This window comes from Mobula birostris, chromosome 23, assembly GCF_030028105.1.
Source record: "Mobula birostris isolate sMobBir1 chromosome 23, sMobBir1.hap1, whole genome shotgun sequence".
Lineage (NCBI taxonomy): Eukaryota > Metazoa > Chordata > Chondrichthyes > Myliobatiformes > Myliobatidae > Mobula > Mobula birostris.
The window spans coordinates 25,322,067-25,337,824 of record NC_092392.1 but is presented as its reverse complement, the minus strand read 5'-3'; the positions used below and the strand labels follow the sequence as shown (position 1 = coordinate 25,337,824).

General features: G+C 43.1%; 1 protein-coding gene across 16 annotated transcripts in view; it reads right to left on the bottom strand.

Moving 5' to 3' along the window:
* celf2 (cugbp, Elav-like family member 2) overlaps positions 1–15,758 on the bottom strand; it is an 809,970-nt gene that overhangs the window by 81,742 nt on the left and 712,470 nt on the right. For all 16 annotated transcript variants that reach the window (XM_072241427.1, XM_072241413.1, XM_072241419.1 and 13 more), the window contains one exon: positions 9,306–9,440. In XM_072241427.1, the coding sequence (XP_072097528.1) occupies positions 9,306–9,440 (135 nt within the window). The remainder of the gene's footprint in view (positions 1–9,305; positions 9,441–15,758) is intronic.

The window sequence follows — 15,758 nt, the reverse complement described above, 5'->3', positions numbered from 1 at the left end:
GGACGCTTGTTAAACCAACACAACTCTACGAGAACGGCCACAAGACGACACTGTTCTCAGTTGTACATGAAAATACAACAGCTTTTTAACGATTTCATTTTCACTGACGGTTTTGTTTTTAAAAAGCCAAGAGCAGTCAGACCAAGCCATGCCTTTCCCTCGCCCCTAAAGCCCTGAAGCATCTTGGTTAATGTGCTCACAAGCTAAAGGAAAGTAGGTCAACACACTATTTTACATACACAGCAGCTGCACTGAAAAGACCACATAAAACTCACTGCTATTCAGCTATAGTGCACATGAATTCCTGTTATCCAGTTATAGTGGTGTGGTTGAGAACGACACACATTTGCTCTTCCATCAAGAACTCACTCTATTTGGAGTCGGCGGGGGCGGGGGGAGGTTAAAGCAAAAGTGTAATTGTCAAACTGCTTATTAATTTCAGGGGTGAAAGCTGAGGTACGCTTCTCCACCTTGAATTAAAATAATAATAGAAAATACATTGAATGCTGATCAACACAGGCACTTGCTTCTTGCTTTCTTCGGAACCTTGCCTTTAATGTCTGGATGACACGTTCTCCTGGGGGGAGGGTTTGCAAGGTTAGTGACTTGCTGCGCTTTGACCATTGATGAGGTGCTAAAATGACAGCGGGTAACAGAATTGAGTAGAATGATGTTCATCTTTATATAAAAAGCTGATGGTAACTCACTGGAAGAATCTTGTAAAGGTAGATGGCAGAAACTGGTGATTATAGTCTCTGAAATCTCCTTTGATTCCACAAAGGAACTTAGTAAAATCTTTGGGGAAATTAGTGAGCCAATTTAACTGTGTAATAGTTTCTTTTGCACTATCACAGGCTTTTCAATTGTGTACCTAATGTAGAAAACACAGTGATAAATCATCATCCCAACTAGTGACCTACTTAGAAGACTTGCTGTGGCAGGTTTATTTTATAGTTTAATTTTTTAGCTCTGTTTTTTTTTGTTTATTTTCTTTCTCTCTTCCACAACCACAGAAGAGATGATTAAACACCCCCTGCTCTCTCAAGTATGCTGGTTTCCCAATCCATAAATACCCTCAGTTTTCCTTCCTAATCCTTCCCCGATCTTGTCTCTCCCCAAGTCTGCAACCTCATCTAGTCCTTCAAGCCTCTTTGGAGTCTGCATCGACTTTGTTTAAAAAAAAGAGATGATCGGGCCAAGTTTTTTTGACATAGGTGCCATGACTAGTGGGGGAAACAGATACAACAGTGTGGTTTAATATAAATTTCTCCCCCTCCCCTCTTCTCCCTTTTTCCATTCGCTATTCTGATTACCCTCTCACCTCCCTCTGATTCCATTATTCCATCACTTTCTTTCATGGTCCACTGTCCTATCAGATTCCTTCTTATTCAACCCTTCACCGCTTCCACCAATCACCTCCCAGCTCTCACTTCATCGCTCTCCCTGGCCCACCCACCCACCCTCCCTTATATGGCCTCACCTACCACCTGCCAGTTTGTACACTTCCCCTCCCCCACCTTCTTATTCTGACTTCTTCCCCCTTCCTTTCCAGTCCTGATGAAGGGTTGCGGCCTGAAATAGTGAGGGTTTATTCCCCTCCAAAGATGCCGCCTGACTTGGCTGCATCCCTCCAGCATTTTGTGTGCATGTTGCTCTAGATTTCCAGCATCTCCAGAATCTTGTGTGTTTATGAATACGCAGGGAATGGAGGGATATGGTTCATGTGTGGGCAGAAGAGATTCAGTATAATTTGGCATCGTGTTCGCCACGGACTGAACCGTTTGTTCATGTGCTGTACTGTTCTATGTTTGCCACTGTGCTGTCTTCAATGACTGTGGGCTTAGCAACTGGAGCTGTACTTCCCGTATAACAAGTCCAGAGTGTCAGCTGTGGAGACACGTAAAGACGGGAAGAGGAAGAGAGTGATGGAGGGCTTTAATGACAATTTGAAATAGATGGAACCTTTACAGACTTGCAGACTCACCGTGTCCAGATGCCTTTGCTTCTGAAACTACCCTGTAACCCAATTATGGAATCTGGTGACAACAAAAATCAAACACCCTTGTGGCTGTGACAATGCCTGGTTGGTTTTGACAGACAAGGCTGCTGAACAGAAAGCCGTAGGCAAGGCTATTCTCTGCTGCAGACTTAAGTATTTAAGGAATTTGTGTTGGCCAGACTTAAGAACGCTGTTTATTAGCGTTGGGCAGTGGGGAGGCGGGGAGGCGGGGGGGCGGTGGGTAGGGGTCCACTGTCAGAGGACATTATTTCAAAAACTGTAACAGAGAAAACCATCTACCATCAGAAAGGAGATATAGGAACGTGAAGACCCACACTCTACGCTTTAGGAACAGCTTCTTCCTTTCAGCATTCAGATCTCCTCTGCTATTAGATTTTTGAATGGCCTAAGAACCCATGGACTACCTTGTAACTAATCCTCTGCACTGTTTATTCGTTTTTCATGTCTTGCGTTTTACTGCTGCCGTAAAACAACAATTTTTGACAACATATATCGGAAATAACAAGCGAGATTCTGATGCTAGAAATGTTCTGTTCAGTCTGATTTTAATTGGGCATTAGAAAAATGACCAATATTGACAAAGAGATTCTCTATCCCAGGTGGTGGACACTGGATCATTGGAGGTATTAAAGAGGAAGTAGACACGTGTTTGAAAGATCAGAGAATTTGAACTACTGGTACAGAAGGGGAGATGCAGCTTGGGGCAGATCATCTGTGATTATATTGAATGGCAGGACAGGTTTGAGGGGCCAAGCGGCCAACTCCTGCTCCTATTTTCTTATGTTATGTTCTAATTTGGCCAAGTTCATGGCTTGAAGGAGGGAGCAACAAAATTAGTAACAAAATTTTATACAAATTTCATACTCTGAAAAGACTCCTGGTCAATGCCACAGGCCAACACGTAAAAGATTCCTGTTTAAATCCCATTTGAATTTTTGTTTCCCTTTGCAACATTAGGTTTAAATTTCACTGAAAATTTCACTCTATAATCACAGCTTTCTGAAAAATAAATACAGTAATACCATAGTTGTGCTTGTGAGCAGTGGGCAAAAGAATTACATTTCATCAAGCTTTATGTACCTGTGATGAATGTACCATAACATTGCAATTTTTAAAAATCTTTTGCTGCAGCTCTCTAGCTTCCTGTAGGCAATTGTTAAGGTGGCCTCACTAAGCATGATGATGTTCATGGTCAGAACTCTGTCTCCCTTAAATACTTAGGTTCTAATGAGGTTTGAGAATGAAAGCCAACAGAAAGGAGACTCCTCTTGAATTAATATTTTAGATTTGAATTCTTGCATGAGTTCCTGCCTCTCCTCCAATCCAATAAATATACATGTGACCAAAGTAGCACAAGACTATAAGAAATAGAAGCAGAATTAGGCTATTTAAAAATTTTATTTTATTTCGAGATACAGCATAGAATAGGCACTTCTGGGCCTTTGAGCCACAACACCCAACACCCCCCAATTTAACCCTAGCCTAATCACTGAACAATTTACAATGACCAATTAACCTTCTAACCTACCATTTGGCCTATCGAGTCTGCTCCACCATTCCATCATGACTGATTTAATATCCCTCCCAACTCCATTCTCCTTCTCCTTGTAACTTTTGACACCCTACTAAATATTTCTTAAGGTAATTTTCTTTCATGGGGCATGAATAGAGACAAACCATTATCCATCATCAAATAACATCCATTATCTCATGACTTCTGGATCCAAAGTTCATCTTTTGATTAAGTATTCAAACTCTTTTAATCGCTGAGAGGATAACACAAATTTCTTTAAGTTTTTAGGGGGAAACATATAGAATCCAAACATTTTAATCACGTGAAATTGATTGGTAACGTGCAAGTACTGAGCTCTCTTAGCAAAGGAGACAACAGTTACTTTAAAGACCATAAGACACAGGAGCAGAATTAGACCACTCTGCACATTAAATGTGGCCCACTGTTCCATCATGGCTGATTTATTATCCCTCTCAACCCCATTCCCCTGCCTTCTCCCCGTAATCTTTGACACCCTTAGAAGTCAAGAATCTATCAACCTTCGCTTTAAATATACCCAATGACTTGGCCTCCACAGCTGCCTTGTGGAATTCCACAGATTCACCACCCTCTGCCGAAAGAAATCCCTCCTCATCCCTGTACTACAGGGATATTCTTAAACCCTCAATACATTAATGACTGATGGGATGTACCATTTCCTCGAGGCTCTTCTGACCACTGCATGTCGAAACAAGTTGTGTCAGAGCAAGTTTAAGAATCAATCACATTCATGACCACATCCCAAATAGGTGAGGGTGGCAGATTTCCTTCCCTTGTAAACTAGATGGAATGTTAACTACAATATAAAAAAATTTTGGCCCCCAGTTACTGGTATGAGCTTTGTATTCCACATTTTAATTGATCCAAAGCTCACAAGGCAGGATTTAAGTTCATATATTTGTAATCTAGGCCTCTGGATTAATAGCCCAGGAACACAATTCTACTGTAACTCACCACTTCCACTCTGCCCTTTCCCCCACTTTGATCCATCAACCTCTTATCTTTTTTTACTCTGTCTAAATTTATCGTCCACTTGCCCTTGTCCCCCAACTCCACCCCTCCCCTATCTAGCTCAATGTGCCTGTCATCCTTCACCGGTGCTCAGTCCACCAGTCACAGTAGGCTTCTGTCTCACTACGTCCCATCTGCACGTGACAGCAAAAAAGTGCTGAGAGTTCAGCACATCGTGCAAGCCAGCCTCCCCTCTATGGACTCTGTCCACACGTTGCACAGCCTGCATGATCAAAGACTCCTCCTGCCCTGGACACTTCCCTCTTCTCCCTTTTTCCATCGAGCAGAAGATACAAAAGCCTGAAAGAATGTACTGCCAGGCTCAAGGGCAGCTTCTACCCCATTGTTGTAAGACTATTAAAGGATTCTCTAGTACGATAAGATTCTCTAGCACTTTACCTCATTATGTTCTTGCACCTTATTGTTTACCTGCACTATAGGTGTTACTCTTTCACCTACATTGTTATTGTTTGACCTCAGTGCATTGTGTAATGACTTGATCTGTGTGAACAGTACGCAAGACAAGCTTTTCACTGTACCTCGGTACATCTGACAACAGTAAACCAATTCCAATTCCCCCTGTACACTGGCTATCTTCCCTTTGTACTCTAACTCCAGATAAACACTGACAGTTGCTCTCCACCTCCCACAGATGCTGCTTGACCTGCTGAATTCCTCCAGCAGATGGCAAATTTACTATAATGCCTTACAGATGCCAAATGGGTTATAATGATGGATTCTGACCAATCTGATGTTATTTTGTGGTGGGTGAGAGGAATAGGAGAGGTTCCAAAATAAATCTAGCCTTTGGATTCTAAATCTGTACTATCTTTTTTCCCCAAAAGCTATTATTTCAGTTGTAAGAAGAGGGCATAGTTAGGGTGTGGAATGGTATTGTTTCTAATCAGAATTCCAGTTTACTTTTTAATAACATTTTTCAGCTCTTACAATGCCTTTCTGATTTGGGTACATTAATCTCTTGATCTCTGCACATTCTAACCATTCAATAAAAGTAGTTCCCTCAGGCTGAGGTAATTTTAATGCACTTTAAATCCCCCCATCAGTGAGGTCTCATTTTAACAAGGCAGCTGGTGAAATAGAAAACAACTGGAATTCTGTTCTTTTAGGGTGTTAAGTGAATTGAGACAGCAGTGGGCTGGGAAAATGATTAACAGAGTGATGCTTTTGTGGAACGCTGCTGAGCAAACTCTCCTTCTGAAACAGGAGGGAAGCCATTTGGCCCATCCACACCAGCCAAGAAAGAATGACAAGGCTTAATCCCACCTGTCCAATGTTTTACAGGTTATACCTCTTTAAGTGCACACTCAAAGACTTTCTGAATGCAATAAGGATTTTGCCTCTACTTCCCCGTCAGGTGGAGAGTTCCAGGTTAGGATTTTATTCCCTGGAGTGGAAGAGAATGAAGAGAGATTTGATGGAGATATGCAAAATTATGAGGGAGAAGGATAGGATAAATGCAAGTAGGCTTTTCATATTGAGGTTGTATTAGACTAGAACTACAGGTCATAGGCTAAGGGTGCAAGATGATATATTTATGGGAAAACTAAGGAGGAACTTCTTCCCTCTGAGAGTGGTGCGAGTGTGGAATGAGGTGCCAGTGGAAGTGGTGGATGTGGGTTTGATTTCAAAGTTTAGAAGAAGTTTAGACAAGTACATGGATGGAAGGTGTATGGAGGGCTATGGTCCAGGTGCAGGTTGATAGGATTGGGCAGAATAATAGTTCAAAAGGGACTAGATGGACTGAAGAACCTGTTTCTGTGCTGTAGTACTCTACAAACCTCAGTATCCCCAGGGTGTAGGACATCCATGTCATTGGAGCAAGGGGGTAAATTTTATTCAAACCATACCATTTGCCCATTGAAGCTTTGGTTGCTTCTCTAAGTGAAATGGTTTGCTCAGCAGTTGGTGTGGCATTTGTACCAGCTCAGGGCACACTTGAGCAGAAATATACCCTCCACCTCACATGCCTGAAGTATAAGCAATAGTGTGCATAAAGTGCCTATAAAAAAGTATTCACCTCCCCTTGGAAGTTGTCATGACTTATTGTTTTACAACATTGAATCACAGTGGACTTAATTTGGCTTTTTTGACACTGATCAACAGAAAAAGACTCTTTCATGTCAAAGTGAAAACAGATCTCTACAAAGTGATCTAAATTAATTACAAATACAAAACATTAAAAAAATTGTTTGCATGAGTATCACCCCCTTTAATATGGCACACTAACTCACCATTGGTGCAGCGAATTGGTTTTAGAAGTCACATAATTAGTTAAGGTCTCCTAGCTAAATATCAATGTGTGCAGTCAAGATGTTTCAATTGATTGTAGCAAAAATAACCCTGTATCTGAAAGGTCCAACTGCTACTGAGTCAGTATCCTGGCAAAAACTACACCATGAAGACAAAAGAACACTCCAAAAAACTCCATGAAAAAGACAAGTCAGGAGATGGATTACAGTACAGTCAAGTCAATCATCACGGAATGGAAAGAGTATAGCATAGCTGTAAATTTGCCTAGAGTAAGCTGTCCTCAAAAACCGAGTGACTAGTGAGGGAGGCCACCAGGAAGGGGACTAGTGAGGGAGGCCACCAAGAGACCTGTGACGACTCTGGAGGAGTTACAAGCTTCAGTGGCTGAGATGGGAAAGACTGCGCATACAACAACTTTTGCCCGGGTGCTTCACCAGTTGCAGCTTTATGGGAGGGTGGCAAAGAGAAAGCCACTGTTGAAAAAAACTCACATGAACTCTCAGCTAGAGTTTGTCAGAAGGCATGTGGGAGACTCTGAAGTCAGCTGGAAGAAGGTTCTATGGTCTGATGAAACCAATATTGAGCTTTTTGGCCATCAGACTAAACGCCACACATCATCAAAAACATACCATCCCTGTCGTGAAGCATGGTGGTGGCTGCATCATGCTGTGGGGATGCTTCACTGCAGCAGGCCCTGGAAGGCTTGTGAAGGTAGAGGGTAAAATGAATGCAGCAAAATACAGGGAAACCCTGGAGGAAAACCTGATGCAGTCTGCAAGAGAACTGAGACTTGGGAGAAGATTGGTTTTCCAGTAAGACAATGACCCCAAGCATAAAGCCAAAGTTTAAAAACAACAAAGTTAATGTCCTGGAGTGTCCAAGTCAGACTTCAGACCTCAATCCAACTGAGAATTTGCGGCTGGACTTGAAAACGGCTATTCACTCACGATCCCCATGCATTCTGACAGAGCTTGAGCAGTTTTGCAAAGAAAAATAGGGGAAAATTAGTGTTCAGATGTGCAAAGCTGATAGAGACCTATCCACACCGACTCAATGCTGTAATTGCTGTCAAAGGTGCATCTACTAAATACTGACTTAAAGGGGTGAGTAATTATGCAATCAATTATTTTGTTTAATAATTGTAATAAATTTAGACCAATTTGTAGAAATTTGTTTTCACTTTGACATGAAAGCGTTTTTTCTGTTGATCGGTATCAAAAAAGCCAAATTAAAGACACTGATTTAATGTTGAAAAACAATAAAACATGAAAACTACAAAGGGAGGTGAATACTTTTTATGGGCACTGTATGTCAGACTTTCGGTAATTTCTCCTCCTCCTCTCTTGTTTAATTCCATTCTGGCTCCCCTTGTACCCTTTCCTTTCTCCTCACCTGCCTATCCCCTCTTCCTACCCTTTCTCCACTTACCTCTCATATCAGATCCCTTCTTCTCCAGCACTTTCCCACCTATCACCTCCCAGCTTCTCACTTCATCCCCCCCATCTGGCTTCACCTGGCATCTGCCAGCTTGTACTCCTTCCCCTCTCCCCAACTTCCTAAGGGACTTCTTCCCCCTTCCTTTCCAGTCCTGATGAAAGGTCTTAACCTGAAATGTTGACTGCTTATTCCCCTCCATAGACGCTGCCTGACCCGCTGAGTACCCCCAGCAGTTTGTGTATGTTGCTCTTCATGTTCAGCATCTGCAGAATCTCTTGTGTTTATATGTGTCAGACTCTATCTTATTTTCAAAACTTGTTCCATTGTGTTCTGTCACACATTTGAGACACAGTTTTATCTATTAGAGGATGAACTTCATCCTGCTGTTTTCCCCTGTGTCTTCACAATAGTGCCAACATCCTTCTCTGCAATTAGGTGACCACAGCCAGCCTAATTTTTGCCAGGTAAGGGAGGGTTAACACTGGGCTCATTACCTTGGAAAGCATTACCACATTCCTTAAATTAATAAGAAATCCTTTCAAAATAATTTCCTCCTCAACCTAAAATTTCTTTCTCTTAATTGCTACTCAGCCAGTTAAACTTGGTCCCTGGTGTCTACTGAAAAGAGAAGGATTTGAAACATTTGCAAACTTAAATTAAATAACTACTGGTGACAAGATTTAAGGTTATTAACCTGGTCACAGTTGGGAAACTTTAATAGGACTAAAAGAAATTTGAGAATTTTTCTTTTGGTTCTTTTGAAGCTCCCTTCTGACATGAGTCAAGGCTTCACAAAATATTGGCAATAGGCAAGAGCCCAGTAATTAATGTGTTTGCATCGTGGGCTTAAAATAGCTCAAGAGAGTTGCTTAAAGAGCAAAAACCATGCCGGAGGAGACATGTTGATATGTGCTGTTTGGAATGGAAGATGGAATGTTTGGTTTTATTGGCTGTGACATACAGTTCCAATTAGCACTGAGGAGAAAGAACAGGCTTGATGGATTTCACACTTGCCTCGACTCAAACCATCAGGTCCCCGGAGAATTCTGCATTCCTCTATTTGCCCGAACGTTGAGAACATCACCCTAATGTCATTCTCGTTGCACTTTTTCGAAACCATCCCAATGAACAACTTCCGGTCTTCCACAGCTGGAAGGGAAAGAGAAAGCGAGTGAGTGCTTGTTAGTGATGATGTTTGATCATCTTCCCCCACGCCCCCCCAACAATATTCACTGAAACAGGCCACGAGATGAGACTCTATCAGACGGCGTTGATATCAGTTACAGCCCCTGCAGCAAGAGATGTGCTTTCATCCTCTCCAAGCAAATGCGAGTCTGAATAACAAATCAGATCCTGAAAAATGTGAGCTTCTCTCATTCCCACCATGGACATCAGTCTTTGAGAACAGCCAACCACAGCAGAAGGCAATTAAGAAGGGATATGAATAATGTCCTTCGAGCTGACAGCTTCAATTGGCTTTACAATAACAAACAATTTATGAGTTAATACTTCTGTGGGCATGCAGGGTCATCTTATACCTCACCACACTGCTTCAGTGGTTAATAAAATAGGTCTGGATCGGCATATTTTGCCACTTCAAAAAACTCCCAATAAAACTGAAATCAAATTTAATGTAAATTTGACTATTTAAGCATATGCTATGAGGGAAATCATTGCGCCAGGAAGAATGAGCTTGCTTTACAGAACCATAGTCGTACAGCACGTATACAAGGCCCTTCAGCCCAACAGGGCCAGGCCGAACAAAATGCTCATCCAAGCTAGGCCTATTGGACCCATATCCCGCTAACCCTTTCCTATCCGTGTACCTGTATCATTCAACCATACATGAATACCCATGAATACGGCCAAACAAAACAGGGTTCCTCTGGGGCTAAGGTGCAAAACACAGAACCAACTGTCATACACAGCACAAAGCACACATAGCCATAAAAAACAGCAGTAAAACACAGTCACACAAAAAAAAATATAATATAGCCCAAGATCCTGGGTGTCATGTCCTGTAGATTGATGCTGCAGGATGTCGTTGGCGAGCACAAGCCCACAGCAGCCATCATGCACTGGTGTTGCCGCAGGCAAATGCAGTCCAACTTATCTTCCACCAAATGAACACCGGAAGGCAGCACCAACAGAAAGAGCCAGCCCTCAACCCAGGATGGAGTCCAGACTTCCCATTCTAGAACATCTGAGAAGTCCTCTACACTTTTTCTAAAAAAGGGGTTTCTCTTTCACCACCTTCGATGCTGCCCTCCCTGCATCTCCTCCATTTCCCACATGTCAACCCTCCTCTCATCCTCCCACCATCAAAACAGGGATTGGGTTCTTCTTGTCCTTACCTACCACCCCATAAGCCTCCATATCCAGCACATCATTCTTCACAACTCAAAGTTCAAAGTCATTTATTATTAAGGTACATATGTGTCACCATGTATAAACCTGAGATTCATTTTCTTGTGGGCGATCACAGTAAATACAAGAAGCATATTAGAATCAATGAAAGACCGCAACCAACGCAATGGACTAAAGTGCAAAAGACAACAAACTGTGCAAATACAAAAAGAGAGAAAAGAATAAATAATAATAAATAAATAAGTAAGCAATAAATATCGAGAACATGAGATGAAGAGTCATTGAAAGTGAGTCCACATGTTGTGGGAAGAGTTCAGTTTTGAGGTGTGTGAAGTTGAGTGAAGATATCCCCTCTGGTTAAAGAACCTGATGGTTGAGGGGTAATAACTGTTCCCGAATCTGGTGCTGTGGGTCCTGAGACTCTTGTACATCCTTCCTAACGGCAGCAGCGAGACTAGAACATGGCCTGGATGGCAAGGTCCTTGATGATGGATGCTAGTTTCTTGCAACAGCATTCAATGTAGATGTGCTCAATGGTAGTGGACTGGGCTGTATCCACTACTTTTTGTAGGCTTGTCGGCAGCATGGAGGATCAGAGGGTATGAAGGGTAGGAGAGGGAGGACAATGAACCTCTTCTTTAGCCATAGACCTGGCTCTATATCCTGTGTCCAAGGAGAAGCCCTGACCCAGTGTTCAGTGTCCTGTGTCTAAGTCAAGTCTCAGCCTAGTCCAAGTCGAGAGCCAAGTTCCAAGTCCAAGCCGAGAGCTAAGTCCGAGTCTGAGTCCAAACCAAGTCCGTCCCAGTCCAAGCCAAGAGCTAAGTCTAGGCTTTTTGTACCCATGCAAGATCATCTGAAATATCACTGAGGAATTCAAAGTTCCTCTCCACCTCTGATCCCCGATGAGAACTAGCTGATGGACCTCTGGATTCCTCCTTCTGAAGTCAATAATCAGTCCCTTGCTCTTGCTGACATTGAGTTGTTGTGGCACCACTCAGCCAGATTTTCAATCTCCCTCCTATATGCCGATTTATCACCACCTTTCATTCGGCCAGGACAGTGGTGTGGTCAGCGAACTTAAATATGGCACTGGAGCCATGCTTAGCCTTACAGTATTAAGTGTAAAGCATGTAGAGCAGGGGGCTAAGTACACAATCTTGTGGTACTCCTATGTTGGTGGTGTCTGTTGAGGAGACATTGTTGCTAACCTGAACTGACTAGGGTCTGGAAGAAAGGAAACTGAGGATCCAGTTGCACAAGGAGGTATTGAGGTCTAGGTATAGAAGCTTATTGCTTAGTTTTGAGGGGTTGATGGTGTTGAATGCAGAGCTGTAGTCAACGAAGAGCATCCTGATGTATGTACCTTCATGGTCCAGATATTCCAGGGTTGAGTGAAGAGCTAATGAGATGACATCTGCTGTGGACCTGTTGCACCAGTGGGCACACTGGAGTGGATCCAAGTCACTCCTAAGACAGGAGTTGATATGTTTCATCACCATCCTCTCAAAGCACTTCATTACAGTGTACGATAGTTCTTCAGGCAGATTACCATGTTCTTAATAAGCAGCGGTATAATTGACACCTGCTTGAAGCAGGTGGGTATCTCAGACTGCTGAAGCACAAGGTTAAAGATACTAGTGAACACTCCTGCCAGTTGATCAACACAGATCTTTCGTATCAGCCAGGTATCCTGTTTGGGCCAGATGCTTTATGTGGGTTCGCCCTCCTGATGATCTTACTTCGGCCTCAGGGACTGAAATCACTCAGTCATCAGGGGTTCTGGGATTTCATGAAGGTGTCTCCATGTTTTGATGGTCATAGCAAACATAAAAGGTATAGAGCTCATTTGGAAGTGAAACCTTGTTGCACCTGTCCCACTTGGTTTCACTTTGTAGGAGGTGATAGCATTTAAGCACTCCCACAGCTGTCAAGCATCCCTCAGAGATTCAAGTTTGGCCCGGAATTTCTACTCTACAAGTGAGATGGCTTTCTGGAGATCGTACCTAGACCTCTTGTATTTTACTTGGTCATCAGTCCTGAACACCACTGGTCTGGCCCTCACCAGATTATGGGTCTCACAGTTCATCCAAGGCTTCTTAGTTGGGGAAGACTCTAAATGACTTTGTGGGGACACACACACATCTACGACTGTTCTTATACAGTCTGTGACAACCATGGTGTATTCATTCAGATCCTCTGAGAAATCCGTGAACACAGGGCAGTTCACCAACTCGGAGCAATCCCATAACTGTTCACCTGCTTCCCGCAAATACCTCTTTGTTGTCCTCACTCCTGAAGCCTTGCTCTTTAGTCTTTGTCTGTATGCAGGTAGGAGGAGGACAGATAAATGATCAGATTTCCCAAAATGTGATCTAGGGATTGAATGGTTGGCATTCCTTATGGTGGTATTACAGTGGTTGAGTGTGTTGGGACCCCTGGTGCTGCAGGTGATATGCTGATGATAACTGGGCAGAGATTTCTTCAAACAAGCCTGAATGAAGTCCCTGACAATGACTTGAAAGGCGTCGGGTTAAGCTGTTTCTTATTTTCTGAGGGCAGCACTCAGTACCTCGAGCGTATGCTTAACATTGGCCTCTGGCGGTATGTAAACCGTGGTCAGAATTAAAAAGGAGAATTCTCTTGGTAAGTAGAACAGTCGGCTCTTAATCATTAGATGCTCCAGGTCGGGGAAACAAGGGTACGACAAGATCACTGTGTCTGAGCACCACAAAGAGTTAATCATGAAAGATCGGTCCCCACCTTTTGCCTTCTCCAAATCAGCAGTCTGGTCCACCCAGTATATTGAGAAGCCCTTGGGTCTTATTGATGTATCTGGTGTGTCTTTAGTTTGCTATGTCTCTGTGAGACACTGAAAACAACAATCCCTCATTTCCCTCTAATACAGCAATTTTGCCATTTTGGGTCATCAGTCTAGTTCCCCAGCAACTGTACGTTTGCTAAGAAGATACCGGGTAGAGGAAGTTTCATACCCTGGCTCTTTAGTCTGGCTTGGGGTCTTCCCCTCCTCCGGACATGGTGATGTACCTTCGTCCACTGAAATTGCATGCTTGGGAGCTAAGACCACTGAGACCTTCAGAAGATCATGAAATTGCTGGATCATATGATGGTTCAAAAGTACTTTACTTAAAGGGAAATTACAGGCTACAGATTGCAGTGAGAGTAGCTCAGAAGAAGTTTACTTAAAAGTTTTGTAAGATGCCCACAAAGCATGTGTTTCACCAACACCAACTTGACAGAAGACCTCCCGTAGATTGATATGACACAGATTGGAGGACACTTTCACCATCTCCAACAGGATTCTATCACTAAATGCATCTTTCCCTTCCCACTCCTCTCCACTTATTGTTGGGATCACTCTCTACATGACTTCCCATGTCCACTTGTTCCTCCCCACTGATCTATCTTCTGGCACTTATCCTTGTAAGCGTGACAAGTACTACACCTGCCCTTGCACCACCTCCTTCCTCACCACCACTCAAGGCCTGAAACAATCCCTCCAGGTGAGGTGACACTTCACCTGTGAGTCTGTTGGGGTCATCTACTGTATCCTCTACTCCCGGTGCTACCTCCTTTACATTGCCGAGATCCAGAATGGAGGACCACTTCACTGTGCACCTTTGCTTTGCCCGCCACAGAAGGCAGGATCTCCCGGTGGCTACCGATTTCAATTCAACTTCTCATTCACATACTAACATGACTGTCCGTGGCCTCCTCTATCGTCATGATAAGGTCTAACTCAGGTTGGATGAGCAATACCTCATATTCTGTCTGGGTAGCCTCCAACCAGATGGCATGAACATCGATTTCTCCAACCTCTGTTAACTTCTTCCGCTTACCCTTTCCCAATCCGGTCACCCTCTCACCCCTTCTCTTCTCCCCATCCGCCCATCACTTCCCTCCGGTTCCTCTCCTTCTTCCTTTTACTCCATGGTTCACTGAGCTCTCCTATTCGATTCCTCCTTCTTCAGCCCTTTACGTCTTCCACCTATCATCTCCCCACTTCATCCCCACTCACCCACCTTCCTCCTCACCTGGTTTCAACTATCACCTGCCAGCCTGTACTCCTTCCTCGCCCCTTCTTATATGGACTTCTGCCCCCTCCCTTACTAGTCCGATAAAGGGTCACAGCCCAAAGCACCGATTGCTTATTCGCCTCTGTTGATGCAGCTTAACTTGCTGAGTTCCTTCAGCATTTTAATTTTTTAATTTAGAGATAGAGCACTGTAACGGGCAGTTCCAGCCCAACAATCCCGTGCCGCACATTTACACCCATGCGACCAATTAACCTACTAACCTGCACATTTTTGGAATGTGGGAGGAAACTGGAAAACCCAGAGGAAACCCATGCAGTGACAGGGAGAACGTACAAAATCCTTACAGACAGCCATGGAATTGGACCCAGGCTGCTGGCACCTTAATGGTGTTGGGCTAACTGCTATGCTACCGTGTGTGTGACTCAGGACTTCCGGCATCTGCAGAATCCTTTGTATCAGTAAAGGTACTCCGAGTACAATGGGCGGCAAACCAGATGAGGCAATGTTAGAACTGTATTGTTGGCTTCAGAGGAATTAGATAGACAAAGCAATCAAGCACATGATCATCACATCAAAGAAACAAAGACCAGGAAATCAGAAATAAATTACAGGAAACTGAAGAAAAACACTTAAGAGGATTGCTTTCCCATAGCAAGGGATTGACTACTTCAATCCAGACGCTTTATTTACAGATTTTGGAATTCAATACAGATTCAAGGGTATTACAAAGCAGCAGGCTATGAATGGGTTAAATCACTCTTACTACAAACCAAACCTTTTGCAAGAAGCCAGAATATTCAGGAAACTAGAAACCAGTCACTGTGGTAAAACAGTGGAATAAAACAACCTGAAACATAACCTCTCAGGTTCCTAAACTGTTCTTGTTCAGTAATAACATTGCATTTATATAGTGTCTTTTTTTTACATTGAAATATCTCTAAGAGGCCACATGCACTTCATGCAGAGAATTACTTTTTTGAAATGAATCACCGGCAAACAAAACAACAAGCACCTGAGAATCTCAAAACTGACTTCTCATGACAAA